Consider the following 16,410-nt stretch of genomic DNA (forward strand, 5'->3'; position numbering starts at 1 on the left):
TTGAATAGAGCACTTTTTAAAAGCGTCCTAAATCCTGGGAGAAAGTTCATTCCAACTGCTCTATGAAAAAAACACTTCAAAAATTGTAGTAATAAATCTTACTTTGTTAATTAAGAGAACTATTTTAAAAGGTATAGATAAATACTGGTAAATTTTCTTTTTTTTTTTTTCTTTTTTTTTTGGTTTTTCTCCGGTACCGGGAACCGAACTCACGACCTTGCGCTTGCCAGGCAGGCACTTTTGCCACTGAGCTAAATCCCCAGCCCCCAGATACTGGTAAATTTTCTGTCATACATTAGATCACAGAGAAAAGACACTGAAGTTTGAAATGTTATTAGTAGGAATAGACGGTTTTTAAGGTCCTGATTCTATAACGACAGAACGAAGTTCAGAGAAATATACACAAACACACACAAATGCCTGTGGGAAGAGAGAGTATGGAAAATATACAAAGAAAGTATAAAATTCTAAGAAATCAATATCAGGCAATAATTCCTTTTTGTAAAAATAGCAGAAAGTAGGCATATTCTAAACTTTGAGTAAAACAGATCTGCTGAAATTGGATCATGAATCAGCAGCCTCACTTTTAAAAATTACATACTCTGTTATAGTCTAAGTGAACGCATAATGACTTTCAAATACATATGATTAAGCATAGGTTTTCAAGATCCTCCCTTCCCTCTGTGGCTCAGGCTAGTCTGGAACTCCTGGACTCAAGTGATCCTCCAGTCTCAGTCTAAACTAAAGGTCCAACCTTACTACACTACTCTAACCTCACAGAGCAAGATCTTTAAGAATTCAAGGCATAAATATGTAAATGGTACTAAAGAACAGGAAAACTACATTATATATATAAAATGATGTAGACTTCTTCAGATCTTATAAAATGTGAAAAAAAAATTAGGAAAAATGGAGTTCTCTGTATCTAAAATTGGTAACAACACATAAATAGAGGCTATATTACTTGGAAATTCAATTTGTCACTGCAAAAAGCAGCATAAAGAATCTTGTCACATGAATAACAAACCATAATTCAAAGAACACAGAATCACTGAAGAGGCTGAGGCACAGTATAATGAGGAATAATTGACAGGATATAGAAAATTTAAATGTACATGGTGATTATTTTTCTTTCAGCAGGGTGAAATCATATCAAACCAGTCTGAAAGTATCTGAACAGTTCCTAAAAAACTAGATTGAAGAAAAAGCACCTCATTGGCTGTATGATCCACGGTGAATCTTTTATAAGAACCTGTTAAAAATGAAGTTACACTGCCTGTGTATTTTAATACAGTGTTTTTAAAGCACATGAAAAATTGAGAAGTGATGAATGAAATGAAGAACTGAAGACTGATAAAATATCCTAAAAATTTTAAACAAATTTTATGATGCCTCAATCAGCAATTTTATTTAGTTAATTTATTTGCAGTGTTAGGAGACAACTACCAATTTAAAAATGAACCATCCTTTTACTACTTTTCTAGGCTATAGTTTATAGGTTGTGTCTAAAACAATTATTTTTAAAGACTGAGAAAATAAAGTAAGAATGGGAAGGTTTGATCAATGGAAATGAGAACAAAAGTGTCTGATATTTACTAACATACCTAATCAAGTATTGTTATTTTAGGAAAGGCAAGGGCTAGGATTCCAAGACGATGACCAAATACTTTTAAAATTTTACTTTTAAACCATAAGATTAGGAGATAAGTGCCTGTTTCAAAATCAGTCAACGCCGTAGGGATCATCTCTGGCTCACCACTTGTTTATGTAAAGGATGCAAGGTAAGAATGGTTTCTGTATTTGTAATGACTGAAAAAATTTGGGAAATACATTTCATGCCACATGAATTTAAATGTCAGTGGCCATCAATAAAGTTTTACTGGAATATAACATGTCAGGAATCACACAGTCCACAGGCCTAAAATATTTACTACCTAAAGCTGCATGGAAAAATTTATCCTTCAAGCTAAAGAACAGGATCAATATCTGAAGGCATGGGAATGGTGGCCCATCCATTTAATACTCAATAACTAGGAATTTAACCTTACTGCAAAGGAACATGATGTATAACAGAACAAACGAATAAAAAACCAGTTGAATCTAAAGGGAAACCAGTTTATGAAGCTTACAGCCATACCAGGAATGCATGTGAATCCCCTGCCCCTAGAAGGTATTTTATTCTCTGTAGAAGCATCATTTTCTTGTTCAGCTGCAAGAAAAGTGCAGCAACTATTTACATCTCTATAAGTGCTGATTCTTATCCCCTGATAACCACAATGAATTCACACCTGCTCAACATTTTAGTGGTTGCTATGGTACTAACTGTGACACCAACAGAGCATCATCGAAGAGCAATGACAGGACAGGAGAGAAACAAAGGGGTGCTGTTAGCTATGTAAAGAGGATAAAAACTTTAATTAGCTAGGGGAAAAAAAACCCTTATAGAAGCTGGGTGTGGTGGCACATGCCTATAATCCCAGCACTTGCGAAACTGTGAGACTGTGGCAGAAGGATCGTAAGTTCAAGGCCAGTCTGGACAATTAGCAACTTGGTGAGACTCTGACTCAAAAAAAAAATTTTTTTAAAGGGTTGGGTATATAGGCCAGCAGAAAGGCCCTGTCTTCAGTTCCCAGTATTTGGGACAGGGAACAAGTAAAAACTTGTTGGGCAATCGTTAGGACTAAATTCCTTTTTGTTTATCATATCACCTCTTAGATGTGGTAGCTTATTTTAAGATAGATAAACCACAGGAGGAAAGATTATACTACTGGGATTAGGCAAAAGAACAGATTCACACTAAATTTCCCTAAATTATACTTGGTGTTTCTTTTTCTCTTTTTTTTTTCCTTTTTGGAGACAAGGTTTCACTATGCCGCTCAGGCTGGCCTTGAACTCACTTTGTAGCCCAGGTTGGCTTCGAACTTGCAGTGATCCTCCTGCCTCAGCCTCCTGGGTGCTGGGACTACAGGAGTACACTACCACACTTGGCCCATATTTTCAAGGAAAGACAAGAATTCAATGAAATTAATCATGTTATTAAATTTTTTATTTAGACCCTACTCAATATGAACTTTAAAACTTAGTCTCTCTGCTTGATATATCAAGTTTTGCTTAGAAAATGGTATCTCAAGAAAGAAGAATAACTTCTCACCAGTCTTATGAAATGGCATCACTGAGTTGAAGATAAGCTAAAGAGTTCTTCTGTCCCTTACCTCCAATTCTGCCTCTAAGACTTCTTCAGTGGTTCTGGTCCGATCTTTTGGTTTCTTCCACATCTTTGGTACAGTCGTAATTGTTTGAGCTGAAACACAAGATTAGGTGCATTATTCATCACTGGAAAGTCATCCTAAGAGTAAGTAGGTCTAAATGATACCTGTACCCAAATTCAGCATAAGAGAAGACTTCTCCTACACCAAGGAGACAGTTGCATGATAAGTGAACAACTGTGTAGAGCCAGGGGACTGTAATGACAAATGTCTCAGGCAGAAACTCATAATTTTCCAAGCAGTGGCCTAGACTCTTCCCTATTTTGTGGGAAGACACATTTAAGGCATATAATGTGGTATAACCTGGGTATCCCTAAAATGAAAATCCAAAATTGGAGCATTTCAGATTTTCAGTTTAGGAATGCTCATCAGTAAATATTCCTAAACTGTAAAAACTCTGGAATCTAAAACACTTCTGGCCCAAGCATTTCAGATAAGAGATACTCAAACTGAATGCACTAAGCATCTATATAAGAAAAATGCCTTGGATGAATTCTAGATCTACGTCTATTTCTATTTAACAAGTTTTGCAGTCTTAAACTTAAGTTATACTTCTCAGGTCCCTGCATAATTTTACTATAAAGCAAAAGAATGAGAACGTATTGGTAAGGATCTTCTAAGCTATAAAGTATTTTGTTCAGGATTCATTTTTTTAAACTTCCCAGACAACAAAAAGACACTTTAAGGTTTCACTAGATGGGCAGCAATTCCACAAAATTCACTTGCCATCTCAGATCAATACCACTGGCCTAATCTTTCATACACCTGGAATGAAAAATTAAGAAACCAGTTACTTTTTACTGGATTACTCTACTGTATCAGAAATTCTAAATGGAAGGTAGAGCTCCAATCCCCTGCTTTTTATTACAGTGCTGGGGACCGAATCAAGGGACTCAAGCAAAGAGGTAAGCAAGTACTGTACCACTGAAATAAAACCCTGTCCCTTAAAGGACTTTTAAAAATTCATTTGGCTTATAAATTCCACAGAATTATTCAACACTTAGATATAAAATCTAACTAAATTAATCATCAGATAGTAAAAAAAAATATAGAAAATATTAAAAAGATCTCATAGAGGACAACTTATGGATCAACAGACAAAATCAAGTTGTTATAAGCCAAATAAGCCAATGGGTGAGAAGAGTCTAAGAAAAGTTAGTAGAAATATTACGAAAAGGAACAAATAACCTGAAACATAGCATCTAACCTGACTCCCTACAAAAATGCAAGGTCATTCACTGAGACTCTGTTTTTTTGTTTGTTTTTGTTTTATTTTTGAGACAGGGTCTCACTAGGCTGGGCTTAAACCCACTATGGAGCCCAGGCTGGCCTCAAACTCCTGTTACGGCAGAAATTCCCCGGGCACAAATTGGGCTGTATTCCACAAGAAAACCCGAGTCTATTGAGAACAAACCAGAGTTTATTTGAGGCTAGCCACCCTCACTTCCCTTGCCAATCTGGAAGAGGGCCGATGGCCAACTTTGTTTCACCTTATATACATTTTGGTTTCCACTGGCAACAGATTGGGATGGTACATTTGCTGACCCCGGTGGGCATATGGTGTTTCGCTCTGCCTGTTGGACCCCAGGTCAGTTGCAGGTTGCATGTCTAACCATGACAGATGTTTCCCCGTTACATTCCATTTGTCTCCTTTTTTACAACCTATGCATTCCTTTAGTGTTACAATGTTTACCTAGGGCCAGGAGATGGAACTGCCCAGGCAGGGTAACGGAGGGTTACCTAGGCCTAGGCGCCCCCTTATCCTGGGGAGACATTCCTGGGCAGTGTTGATCTGGGGAATTAGCTCTTACACTGTCCCGGGAGGCTTCCCAAGGCACCATGTAGGCTTTTACCAAAACTATTTTATCTAAAATAATATGCTAAGATTCATTGCCCCCTACAATCCCCTTGCCTCAGCCTCCCAAGTGCTGGGATTACAGGTATGTGCCACCATGCCCGGCTCATTGAGACTCTAGCACAGCCTTAAATCTTTTTTTTTTTTTTTTTTGGTAGAAGAATGGAACGTGAATGCATAAATTATTTTTGGAAAAAGGGAGATATTTAATAATTTTCAAATTTATGGCACTATAATAAAAATACTCTGTAAATCTTTGAACACACCTCAAACCAACTTTTCCCCTTGGGGACCATAATAAACAAGCAAACATCACTAGATCAGCTGTTATTCTTCCTTTGTGGCCTGCTCAAGGTAACCATTTTCTCAAACTATGCGAACTACAGGTGGGTTTCAACTTACTGTTGTATCATTGCCTTCTACTAAACATGTACATTTTGTAGCTGTCTATTTTGGGGGGATTTTCTGATTTGATACAACCAATCTATTATATTGATTTTTTATTTTTAAATTTTTTGTCATTTTGAGACAGGGTTTCACTATGCAGTTCAGATTAGTCTTGAACTCACTTTGTTGCCCAAAGTGGCCTTGAATTCACAGCAATCCTCCTCCTGCCCCAGCCTGAGTGCTGAGATTACAGGTGTGTACTACTATGCCCATCTAGTCTGTTTTAAAAGTATCCTCCAAACATGCTTTTGATTTTTAATTCTGCTCCCATCATTTTCAGAGTCATGGAGTTTAGAGATCTGTTCATTTTATTTCAAATTTTGTATTATTTCACTTTTGAATTCAGCTTCAAATTCTATTCACAGAAAAGGGGACACTCATTTTTTGGAAGATTTCCTAAGATCAAATATAAACTCAGAAGTAGTTTTCTCTACACAATTAAAAACCAAAGTAAGATGTAGCTAAGGTTTTCTTTCTATAACTATTATCAACTATATTTAACCCAAAACATTAAACAAAGCATTTCTTCCATGAATAATACCACACATTTAAGATTTTTAAAAACTGCTTACCTAGTAGGAATTGTTTATTTACCTTGTTGAAATGGCTAACGTCTTGTTTTAAGACTTTAAAGTAGAAATTCAAAAAAAGAGGTGGACAGGAAAGAGTACATGGTCCTTTAAGAGATACACAGTCTTTTTAAAATCAAGAACTGATGCCTAGCAAAACTATGCTATATAGCCTCTTTCCTATCATTACTGGCAGGAAGTGCAGTAAAATTTGGATGTGTTGGGTGAGAAGGGAGGAAGAAAAGAAAGCAGAGATGAGGGAAAGGAGGGTCAGTGGGAGAGAGAGAAGACAGGAGACAAGAAGAGAGAAGAAAGGAGAGAGAAGAGGTAAAGAACAGAGGAGAAGGAGAGAAGAAGAGAGGAGAGAGGAGAAAAGAAAGGAGAAGAGGAGAGAAGAGAAGAAAGGGGAGAGAGAGAAAGGGAGACGGAGGCAAACTGATTTATAACACAATTCCAAAGTAGTTAAAATATGAGGATTAAATTTAAGATATGGTCACAGATTTATTCTTTCCTTTCAACTCCAATGCAGTCTGGGCAGTTAGATTTGTTGACTGCACAAGTAATACTAGTTCTATATAAAAGAGATATTAGTATTTTTGCAGAGCAGAAGAATAAACATCAAGCTTCACACAAGCTAGGCAAGCACTCTGCCTCTGAGCTCTAAAAGAGGCATTACTGACATTCTCAAGGAAAAGATATGGTTTGTTTTATAGTTTCTTGCATGAAAGCATCCCAGGACAAGTGACAATCTCTGCATGGGATTCAGAATTACCTGAAATTAAAGATGCTTAAAGAAGCCTCCATAAATACTAAATTCACAGTTGTATTTAATTTCTACTACTATGAAAAATAAGTAAGACAACAACAACAAAAACCACTCCTCATAACTTTTTTTTTATCAAATGAATACACAAATTTGGAAAACTACTGGGGATATAGGCAAGTTTAACTGTTCGGTTTTAGTAAGATTCTTTGTCTTCTCTCCACAGAGGTTTTGAATTTACGTCAAAGATTGCATGAAGTTAAGAATATTCTCATTTTCAACTCCATCCCTAGGTATGGCATACTGAGCCCCCAAACTGAGCCATCAAACCTGACAATGACTTCAAGATCAAACTACAGAATAGTCATATTTTCCTGGTACCTGTAAAGAGCCTGACAAACCATCCCCATAGATGCAAGCTATTATTTTAGCATAGATGCAATGCTATTATTTTTCAGTGACTTTTCATATGGGTTCTACTGGAGTAAAGTCTCTATGCTTATAAACTAAGATCTAACAAGGATACCTTCACAACCTAGAAGATAAACAATGATCTAGGAGAAAGGGGTTGGGGCTAATGCAAAAGGTGTATATATTTACTAGTTTTTATTAAACCCATGAATCATTTTAAGAAAGTTTTCCCCAAACCTTGAAAAAAATTACTCAAAAAAGCTTTCTGTGAAATGCTACCTTTCAGAGAAGAGCAGAGAGAAGTTAGAGACAGCCATATAATACATCCTGAGGATATAGCGCATTCTGAGGAACTGCTCTGTGTAAAAACATGATCTAAAACATGTACTCTCTCTTTCTTTGCAGGAGCATTATCGCCTAGAAAAACTCCAGATAATTAACTCATGGTTTTTAGCCTGAAGTCCCAACTTAAAGGGATGTCAGATATGTACAGTAAGTATAAAGATAACAAATATTGCAACTATCACTGGTATAATGTTCCCTAATACAGAACATTTAATCTATTTTTTCTAATCATAAATAAGATATATCACTAAAGAACTATTATAGACAGATATAAAGTTGCAAAAATTGTTTTTCCTTTTTAAAATTAAAAGCCATTCATCATGGGGAATTGGTACATATACGCATTGAATCTTTATCCTTTTTACTTCCCTTTTTCTTCCTCTCTCATCTTTCCCATGTAAAAAACTGTCTCACTTTGGCCTGTTTTCTTCCTAGCATTTAAAAAGTATAATTACATGCATACTGTACACTTAGTTTTATAATCTTTTTAAAAAACTGAACTTCAAACAAGAATTTAAACCTTTATGGTTTCACTTTGAAGATATCAATATGTAATACAACAAGCATTGTTAATTTCCTACCACTTTGTTTGTAACTCTGTATTGTCTGTACTGTTCTTTTGCTATCTTGTAAAAGGTTGTCTGTGTGTTAATGTTTTCCCTCTTTTATTTTTAAAATAAAAAAAATAAAATAAAAAAATAAACTTTTATGGTTTTGATGTTTTACTATAGGAATCACCCTAACAAATCAACTCTGTCAAAATCCCTATCATTCAGTCTGCTAAATTTGATTAAGCTGCTAAAAGTTCATGATTACTATTTTGAAAAAGGATAATGTAAAAATAAATCGTAAGAGACAGTTAAAAGTTTAGAAAAGATGTAAAAGGAAGTGAAAAACAGTAAAAAGAGCTAAAAATTCATGATTTTAAAAACCAAGTCTTAAACCAGGGATAGTGGCACACGCTTGTAATATCACTTGGGAGGCTCAGGCAAGACTGCCATGGTTCAAGGCCAATATGGGCTACATAGTGAGTTCAAGGCCACCCTGAATGAACTACATACATTCCTGTCACCGCCCCCTCAAATAAATAGGATCAGAGGGGGGTAAAAATCTTACTAGTCTAGGGAAAGTCCACATAAAGTTAAACTTGTTAAATTATCAGATCTACTGATAAGGATCAAATCACAGCACAGAGGTTTATGAACTATTCTTTGTGGCAAAGAGTTTGCATAAAACTAAATGACATTAAATTAGGGTTTCAAAAAATAGATTAGAGGGCTGGGGAGGTAATTTTAGTGGTGCAGTGCTTGCCTAACATGCATGAGGCCCTGGGTTTTACTGGGAGGGGTGGGGGGATTAATCACGTTAATGATAAAAAATGGAAAAAGAAAAGTATAACATTACATTAACACTACATTTATAACCATACAAAATATTACTGTAAAAACTGGAAGGAAATGAAGAACACTTTAATGTTAATACTGCAATTACATATTTGAATAATGGGTACTATTTTTCTGTTCATCAATATCTGTAATAATTTTAAACTGTGCAAAATAAAAAAAGTGAAGCTTTTACAATTTTTATTTACTGTTTCTCATTCTGTTTTATAGACTAAAGTTGAATTTTTTCCCTGTAGATTTTAGGTCAGATGCTCTTAAATACAATCAAACTTTTTTTTTTTTTTGGTATGTGGTGATGGGGATAGATCCCAGGGCCTCAATCATGTTAGGGAGTGAGAGCTCTTTTATCAGTAAGTTATACCGTAAGCCCTAGACTAAGTCTTGGAACTATTAATTTCACTAAGAACATTATACTTTTGCATATGATTTTGATCTCCTTAGTACCTAGAGAACTCATGGAGCTCTCAAGATAGTACAAGCTGAGCATTCCTTATTTAAAAAATCTGAAATCTGAAAACGTTACCCAATAAAAGGCTCAAAACATTTTAAATTTTGGAACATTTCTGATTTTAGGAGGACTGCTCAACCAACAGTCTATGCAAATATTCAACATCCAAAACTCTGAAACTGGAAACACTGCTGGTCTCAAGTATTTTGGATAAGAGGTAACTATATTGATTCTGCACTAGAAAAAAAAAAAAACAAACAAAAACCCCAAACCAAAAAAACTCAGCCAGGTTTGCAGGTTTGGTGGCACACACCTGTAATTCCAGCTACTGGGGCAGCTGAGGCAGGAGAATTATAAGTCTGAAGTCAGCTTGGACAACTTAATGAGATAACTAGAAAAATAAAATTTAAAAAGTGGGGGATGTAGTGGAAGAATGCATATGCATCATGTGCAAGGTCCTGGATTTAACACAGGTTCTCTATATATTTATGATTCCACACATTAAAAGAATGTAAGAGATCATTACACATGACAAATAACCTTTAGTCCCAAGGTATTCTATTAGCTATGCAACATAAACCTGAAAGAAACTTCTAATAAAAGATGTTGGTAAACTTAATTTTGCTTCTTTTTACTAGATCACTCATTAATCAAGTAAGCTGTAAAGATTTAAAACTTTTTTCATTTTTTTTCTGGTGCAGATCTTTTCTTGTTTCTTTTTATTAGATTTTTGGTTAGAGAAAATTGCACAGATGGCCTCTGACTTTGTAACAATTGCTTTAACAGTATTTAAAATTTACAGTAGTATGAAAGCTCTTGTTTTCATTAGAAACTGTACTTTAAACTTTGATCATTTCACGGGCTAGTGATATCCAGTACAATACTCTTCTGAGAAACTGTGTAGCACCAAAAATCTTAGCCACTTGATGGCAAAGGTGGGAAACAGCAAGACACTCTACAGTGCATCCTGCTTGTAAGGTATGATACTTGGTAGGTTAAGTGCGTTAGATGCACTTTTGACTTACAGTAGTTTATTTTTGGGGGGAAGGCCTGTTGGGAATTGAGTAGGGGGCTTTGTGCATGCCCGGCAAGCTCCCTACCACTGAGCTACAACCCCAACCCCAATATTTTCAATTTTTAATGGTATTAAATCCTGAAAAACTCCTTCCCTATAAACCCCATGATAAGTTAAATATCCCTTTGACATCTACATAAATCTTTTCAAAAGAAATGCTTTCATCAACATTTATAACTTAGGAACGTTTAACAGGCTATAAGTCACTGCTTTTGATTAGTATGTATTTGTAATAAACCATAAATACATTCACTGTGGTAAACTGGTACATATATGTATCATATCTTGATCCTTTTTACTCTCTGAAATTCAAACATCATAGAAGACCGTTTTCTCTCCCTGTTGCCATGGGAATTTCACAGAGGCACCTGACTCCAGTAACTACTTGCTTCTTATAAAGATGTGAAAAGCTTTATTTTTCATTAAGATAAAAGCAACTAACTAGCAGATGATCATCAAATTACTAAAAGAATTTAGGACAAATTAAATTCCTTTTATAGCATTATTATTAGAACATGTATGAGAGGCTGACGTAGGAGGAATGTAAGTTCGAGGTCAACCTGGACAACTTAGCTAGACCTTGTCTCAAAATTTAAAAGGAGAGCTGAGTGCGGTGGCACATGCTTGTAATCAATCCCAGCATTCGGGAAGCTGAGGCAGGAGGACTGCCATGAGTTCAAGGCCAGCCTGGGCTACATAGTGAGTTCAAGATCAACAGGGACTACAGAGCAAAACCTTGTCTCAAAAAACTAAACCTTAAAAAAAAATTTAGAAAGAGATAGGGATGTAGCAGCTGGGTAAGAAGGTCCTGGGTTCAATCCGTTACTGAAAACACAAACAAAACAGATCACATATGTAATGGATTATAATCTGCCTGGCTAGATGAGTGAAATTTCTTTCATTCTGCAATCTCTGACTGTTTACTCCATTTTTGTATTATTATTCAATTATTCAATAATAAAATTGTTTTCTTGTTGTTTTATACTTGTGAAGATGACTTTCTGGGTTGGCAGATTATTTTAATTTTAATTTTATTTTTTAAAATTTTTCCCCAATACTATATCTTGGTAATGAGAAGAGAAGGCTTGGTAGTGTATGAACCCAGTAGACTGGCTGAACATCTTGTGACTCATAGGCGCCAGGCAAGACCTCTTAAATTATAAAAAGTCTCCCTTCTAGAGCTCCATTCTTTTGGAATACAACATGAACTCCCTAAATATAAGACTTGAAATCATTGTGTCCAGAACATAGGGCTATGGACTGAGTGACATAAAACTAAGGCTGTGAAGACTTATCAAGTACTGATACTTCATTGTTGGTGAGGGAAAGGCCTAGTACATTGTCACACGGTTGTAAAGAAACAGAGTAGAATGTTCTAGAATAGAATCTTCCAAGAGTTCCTTGCTGAATACTTGATTTTCATCCCTTCTTACTCATTTCTGACTTTTTTTTATCTTATTCTTTCCTTCATTCAGCTTTCAAATCATACAGCTTAGCACTAAATCATTCTGACTATATCACATTCTAGAGTTTTGATCCAAGTTTACATAGGCTATGGATCCTATTCTGTCCTCATCCCCGATATTTTTTTTTCCTTTCAGAAATCCCCTTGGGAATTTAGAAAAAATGTCATGCTTTACCTAGGGAACTGGTGCAACACAAAGAAGAAACCCAGGTAAGAGAAGAATAAGTTTCACAGTGAAGATGTAAATGAACTGGCAAAGGATCATAATGCTAATACACAGAGACACAATGGTGACATGTAAGAATTACTGATTACGGATTACTGAGAGATGCCAGCTGAAAGAAATACCAGAGAGTAAGTCTAACATTGTTTGTCCCACATCTTTTCAGGTGTTGCTACTTGAAATGTATAGTGGCTTGGTATTTATGATTCCATTATATGTCAAAAGCAGACTTTCTGCTTTATGATAAGAATCTTGACTAATGCGAGCTAGTCTCTGTAGGATCTAGAACAGGAAATTTAAAAGAAGTATAATAAAGGAGAAACTGAGGTTCAAATTCTATAAAAATAGGTATCTATAACACGATTTAAATGCTTCTACTTTGCGCTTTAACATTAAAACATCATCAAAGTAAAAGGCAAACTAAGTTTATTTTTATTGATACTCTGCATTTTGGTTTCACTGATTTTTCTATTTTCCATTTCATTTACTTCCTACCCTACCTTTATTATTTTCATTTTTCTACTTCCTTTGGGTTTTATTGGCTCCTCTTAATACTTTCTTTATGTACAAGCTGAAGTCAACAACTTGAGAACTTTTTTCTTTTCTAATATAGGCAGAGTTAGTGGTACACATTTCCATCTAAATATTGCTTTAGGTGTGTGGCAGGTAGAATTAAGAGACCAAAAGTGTCTGTGGCTTAAACCATGACACCTATGAATATGTAACACTGCAAGGCCAAAAAGACTTTGCTGATGTGATATAATTAAAGATTTTAAGATGGGGAGAATATTATCCTAGATCAGTGATGGCAAACCTTTTTAGAGCTTTCACTGATACAGCCTGCTGTGGCACATGTGCCATAGGTTTAGCACCACTGCCCTACATTAACCCAGCAGACCAGGAATCAGGAAAACCATAGCAATCTGAAGATGCTATGTTGCTGGCTTAGAAAATGGAGGAAGGGGCTCCACTCCAGCCAAGCTGCCTCTAAAGGATAAGATTCTTCCATAGAAGAAACAAAGAAGGGCTGGGGATATAGCTCAGCAGCACAGCACCTGCCTGGCAAGCTCAAAGTCATGAGTTTGATTCCCAGTACCAAAAAAATGAAAAGAAACAGAGGAAAACTCCAGAGGAAACACAGACTTGATAATATCTCCATTTTAGCCCAGTGAAACTCCTCTTGACTCTGAACTTCAAAACTGTTAAGATAAATGAATGCAAGATACACCCCACAAATTTTGTTATGTTGGATTTTCATTTGTATTCAGTTCGAAGTACATTATAATTGCTGTTATTCTTTGGCCTTTGAGTTACACAGAAATGTTATTTAGTTTTTAAATATCTGGAGAATTTTTCCAGAGGTATTTTTCTTGCTGACTTCCAATTTAATTGCACTGTGGAGAGAGAACACATCTGCTTTTGACTTGGATTGTTTTAAATTTATTAAGACTTGTTTCATTTATCACAATATGGTGTATTTTGGTAAGTCTGTGAGGTGTCTTGAAAAGAATGAATGTCTTGCTGTTTGAGAGTTAAGTGTCAAATACGCAGTGTTGAGTGATTATGCTGTTAGATCTTCCATATCCTTACTACTTTTCTGTCTACGGGCTCTGTCAACTGTTTTCCACCTATGTCAATTCCTTGTCTTGGTAGTAATAGTACTTAGTGACTAAAGTGATTTTGTCTGCAAATTCTACCATGGTAGTTATGACTTATTTTCTCTTCACTACAAGTTACATTTTTTAAAAAAGACTAGTGAATTCTACCTAACACTACTGTACATGAGAAAGAAACACTTTCTAACTTAAGGTCAGCATTACTCCGTTACCCAAATATGAAAATTTCCAAATACTACAGCCCAATGTCCCTCATGGATTTAGATGACAGGGAAAACACTGAACAGGATTTTAGCAAGTAAAGTGAGAAAAATATACTATGAACCAAAATTTCTCTTTTTTTTCTTTTGGTGACACTGGGATTGAACTCAGGGCCTCATGCATGCTATTCAAGCACTCTACCACTGAGCTATATCCCTAGCCTTTTAAAATATTTATTTTGAGACAAAGTCTTCCTAAATTACCCAGGTTGATATCTTTCATCATGCACTACATTAAAACTGAAATGGATCAAAGATCTAAATATTAAAACAAAAACATTAAAACTTCTAGAGGACAGACTAGGTAGAACTCTTGAAGACACTGGTGTAGGCAAAGACTTTATCAAAAAAACCCCAACTGCATAGGAACTATCACAAAGAATCTACAACTGGGATCTCATCTTATTAAAAAGCTTTGTACAGCAAGAGAAACCACTAACAGAATGACGAGACGACCTACAGTGTAGGAAAAAAGTTTTGGCAGTTGTTCCTCAGATAAAGGATTACTATCTAGAATATATAAAGAACTCAAGGGGCTGGGGATTTAGCTCAGGGGCAAAAGCGCCTGCCTGGCAAGCGCAAAGTTGTGAGTTCGGTTTCCGGTACCGGAGAAAAACAAAAACAAAAACAAACAAAAAAAAAAGAACTCAAAAAAGTCAGACCCTACGAATTTAAAGACCAAATCCAAAAATGGGAATCTGAGATGACTAAACACCTCTCAGATGAAGTACAAACAGTAAATAAATATATGAGAAAACGTTCAACATCACTAGTCATTGGAGAGATGCAAATTAAAACAATGCTAAGATTTCATCTCATCCCAGAAAGAATGGTTATTATCAACAAATCAACCAATAACAAATGCTGGAGAGGCTGTGGGGGAAAAAGGAACCCTTCTCCACTGTTGGTGGGAGTGTAGACTGGTGCAACGACTGTGGAAATCAATGTGAAAATTCCTCAAAAAAGTAGGACTAGAGGTTCCATTCGACCAGCTATTACCCTTCTTGGTATTTTCCCAAAAGAATTAAAAGCACGATACCACAGCAATATATGCACACTTATATTCATAGTGGCACAGTTTGGAATAGCAAAATCTTGGAAACAGTCCAAATACTCATTAACTAGTGAATGGATAAAGAAGATGTGGATCTTCTACACAATGGAGTTCTACTCTGTCATAAAGAAGATAAGCTCTAGACATGGTAAATGGATGCACCTCGAAACCATACTCAAGTGAATAAATCAGACACAAATGTGTAAATACCACAGTTTATCTGGTGTGAGAAACGAAAGTGTAAATAAGGACTAAAATGTATAATAGGTATTGTGAAATAAGAAAATGATCAAATGGGGATGGGGAACATGGGAGGGTAGAGGAGGAAAGGAAAAAAAGGACAACTAAAAAAATGAGGAAAGGAAAAAATGGAAACAAAGCATTTGTAAATGGGGAGGGGAGGAGAAGTTGAAGGGAGGGTAGGGGAATGGTGAAAAAAGAAACATTATATCATGTATTCATACAAATTCTCTATGATGAACATGATAATTATATATACCTAAAATGTACCATTAAAATCTGACTGGAAAAGAAAAAGAACTGCCCAGATTGGCCACAAAGCTCCTGCATTAGCCTCCCTAGTGGCTGGGATTATAGGTGTGTGTCACCATGCCGTTTCATCCCATGAAAGCAAAGTTGGTTTAACATTCAAATATCAAATACGGTTATTAATAAACAAAACAGAAAACCGTATGATTGTCTCAGATACAGAACAAACAACTTAACAAAATTCAGATGTAGACCTTAATACTATCTGAATTCAAGACTTATTACAAAGCCTCAGTATTTATGACAGTGTGATACTATCATCAAGATGGGCAATTAAATCAATGGTGGGGGGAAGAGAGACAGAGACAGACAGACACACAGACACCCCAGAACAAACCTGTAGATATGTGCACAATGTACTTTGAGGGAAGGTATGAAAAAAATTCAACAACAAAAGGATAACCTAAGATTTTCAAAGAATGCTGGTGGGAATATAAAATGGAACAAGTACTCTGGAAACTATCTGTAGCTTCTCAGAAATGTACATCTATATATAAAACATTCATATCCATTTTACTCAGATTATTTATGGAAGAGAAATGATGGCCCATGTCTGTAAAAACATACAGATGTGTACAAAAACTTGAAAACATCCAAAATGTTCTTCTATTAAACTAATAGTGGTAAATGGATATTCAGTAACTTTTTTTTTTTTTTTTTT

At 35.6% G+C, this 16,410-nt stretch overlaps 1 protein-coding gene and 1 long non-coding RNA gene across 13 annotated transcripts in view; one reads left to right on the forward strand and one right to left on the reverse strand.

Moving 5' to 3' along the window:
* Eif4g3 (eukaryotic translation initiation factor 4 gamma, 3) overlaps positions 1–16,410 on the reverse strand; it is a gene marked incomplete at its 5' end in the record, with an annotated part of 297,239 nt that overhangs the window by 83,222 nt on the left and 197,607 nt on the right. For all 7 annotated transcript variants that reach the window (XM_013519513.1, XM_013519514.1, XM_013519512.1 and 4 more), the window contains 1 exon segment: positions 3,213–3,301. In XM_013519513.1, the coding sequence (XP_013374967.1) occupies positions 3,213–3,301 (89 nt within the window).
* Positions 2,386–16,410, forward strand: part of LOC102027603 — a 33,724-nt gene continuing 19,699 nt past the window's right edge. For 5 of the 6 annotated variants that reach the window (XR_262633.1, XR_262634.1, XR_262635.1 and 2 more), the window contains exons 1-5: positions 3,265–3,352; positions 7,127–7,193; positions 7,717–7,803; positions 9,633–9,724; positions 12,184–12,257. This is a non-coding gene — a long non-coding RNA (uncharacterized LOC102027603). Of the gene's footprint in view, positions 2,552–3,264; positions 3,353–7,126; positions 7,194–7,716; positions 7,804–9,632; positions 9,725–12,183; positions 12,258–16,410 lie in introns of those variants that run through there. The other variant, XR_001236044.1, reaches the window with a different exon arrangement.

Source organism: Chinchilla lanigera, unplaced genomic scaffold, assembly GCF_000276665.1.
Source record: "Chinchilla lanigera isolate Chin_1 unplaced genomic scaffold, ChiLan1.0 scaffold00051, whole genome shotgun sequence".
In the NCBI taxonomy this organism is placed as follows: Eukaryota; Metazoa; Chordata; class Mammalia; order Rodentia; family Chinchillidae; genus Chinchilla; species Chinchilla lanigera.